Here is a 1,671-nt window from a genome sequence, read left to right as displayed (position 1 = left end):
GCGAAATTATTACGAATACAAGAGTCGACGAATGGCATTATGTTCCGTCCAAACACAATGTGGCAGATGAGGCAACAAAATGGGGACTAGGACCAAGTTTCTCCGCTCAAAATTGGTGGTTCACAGGACCAGATTTCCTGAAACAACCTGAAACTGATTGGCCGAAACAACTGGCAATGTTTTTGTATCACGGAGCAACAGCAGCAGATCCTGTAATAAATCTCGACGCTTTTTCCATGTGGAGACCTTTACTTCGCCGAGCAGCATATGTTATTCGAACCGTAAATAGATTCCGCAAAACGTTCAGATCTGGGCCGCTCACTTCGGGCGAGTATGAAGCAGCAGAAAATCTTCTATGGCGCCAGGCGCAGGTGGATGCGTATCCAGACGAATATGCTGCACTCGAGCAGAGCCGAGAATCTAATATTCAAACTGCAATGGCGAAGTCAAGTCCGTTGTACAAGCTTTCACCTTACTTAGACGAATACGGAGTGATAAGGATGAACAGCAGAATTGGGGCTGCCCCTAATACCCCATTCGAAGCTAAGTATCCTATCATTCTACCTCAACAACACCGCCTCACGAAACTTCTTATTGACAGCTATCATCGACGTTATTTACACGGAAACAACGAGACTGTAGTCAACGAGATGCGTCAAAGGTTCTTCATCAGTGGACTTCGAACCCAGGTCAGAAAGGTCGGCGCAGAGTGTCCAACTTGCATCGTTGAGAAAGCTAAGCCACGGCCGCCAATGATGGCCCCGCTTCCCCGAGTTCGACTTACTCCATTCGTCAAGCCTTTCTCCTTTGTTGGCGTGGATTACTTCGGTCCCCTGTTGGTCAAGCAAGGTCGCAGCCTTGTAAAACGTTGGGTAGTACTTTTCACCTGCTTAACTATCCGAGCAGTACACCTCGAGATAGCACACAGTTTGACAACGAGTTCTTGTATTCTGGCATTTCGACGTTTCATCGCACGTAGAGGTTCACCCGTAGAAATTTACTCAGACAATGGAACCAATTTCCAGGGAGCGAATAACATCCTTATGATCCAGCTACAGCAAATCCATCAAGCTTGCGCAGTAACGTTCACAAACTCCAACACACGTTGGAATTTTAATCCACCGGCTGCTCCTCACATGGGAGGTTCATGGGAGCGGATGGTCCGATCAATCAAAGTGGCCATGGAAAGGATTTCGAAACACCCTCAAAACCCTTGCGACGAGGTTCTGGAGACAGTAGCTATGGAAGCAGAATCGATAGTCAACTCCAGGCCTCTCACATACATACCTCTAGAAACAGTGAATTCTGAAGCGCTCACTCCTAACCACTTTCTGATGTACGGCGAACGTGGCATCATTCAACCAATCAGTTTGGCTGAACCGGAAGGAACTATTCTTAGAGACAGTTGGAAACTATCCCGAAATTTGGTAGATATGTTCTGGAACAGATGGGTTCGTGAATATTTGCCCACAATAACCCGGAGAACAAAATGGTTCACGCCGGTGAAACCCTTAGAGCCAGGAGATCTAGTACTGGTAGTAGATGAAAGTAAAAGAAATGGATGGGTCCGAGGACGCATCTTGAGCGTCGTGAAAGCCGCTGATGGACAAGTACGAAAAGCGTATGTGAAAACAATCAATGGAGAATGTTGGAAACCAGCAGTGAAATTGG

At 46.9% G+C, this 1,671-nt stretch overlaps 1 protein-coding gene across 1 annotated transcript; it reads left to right on the top strand.

The window, feature by feature from the left end:
* Positions 1–307: 307 nt before the first annotated feature.
* Positions 308–1,621, top strand: LOC129759503 (uncharacterized; the record flags this gene model as incomplete). Its single annotated transcript, XM_055756970.1, has 1 exon — positions 308–1,621. A coding segment is annotated over one exon (1,314 nt), but the record flags the coding sequence as incomplete, so codon positions are not given.
* Between the last annotated feature and the right edge of the window lie 50 nt (positions 1,622–1,671).

This window comes from Uranotaenia lowii, unplaced genomic scaffold, assembly GCF_029784155.1.
Source record: "Uranotaenia lowii strain MFRU-FL unplaced genomic scaffold, ASM2978415v1 HiC_scaffold_1709, whole genome shotgun sequence".
NCBI classification, from domain to species: domain Eukaryota; kingdom Metazoa; phylum Arthropoda; class Insecta; order Diptera; family Culicidae; genus Uranotaenia; species Uranotaenia lowii.
Note: the sequence above shows the minus strand (reverse complement) of the source record. Positions and strands in the feature narration are given on the sequence as shown.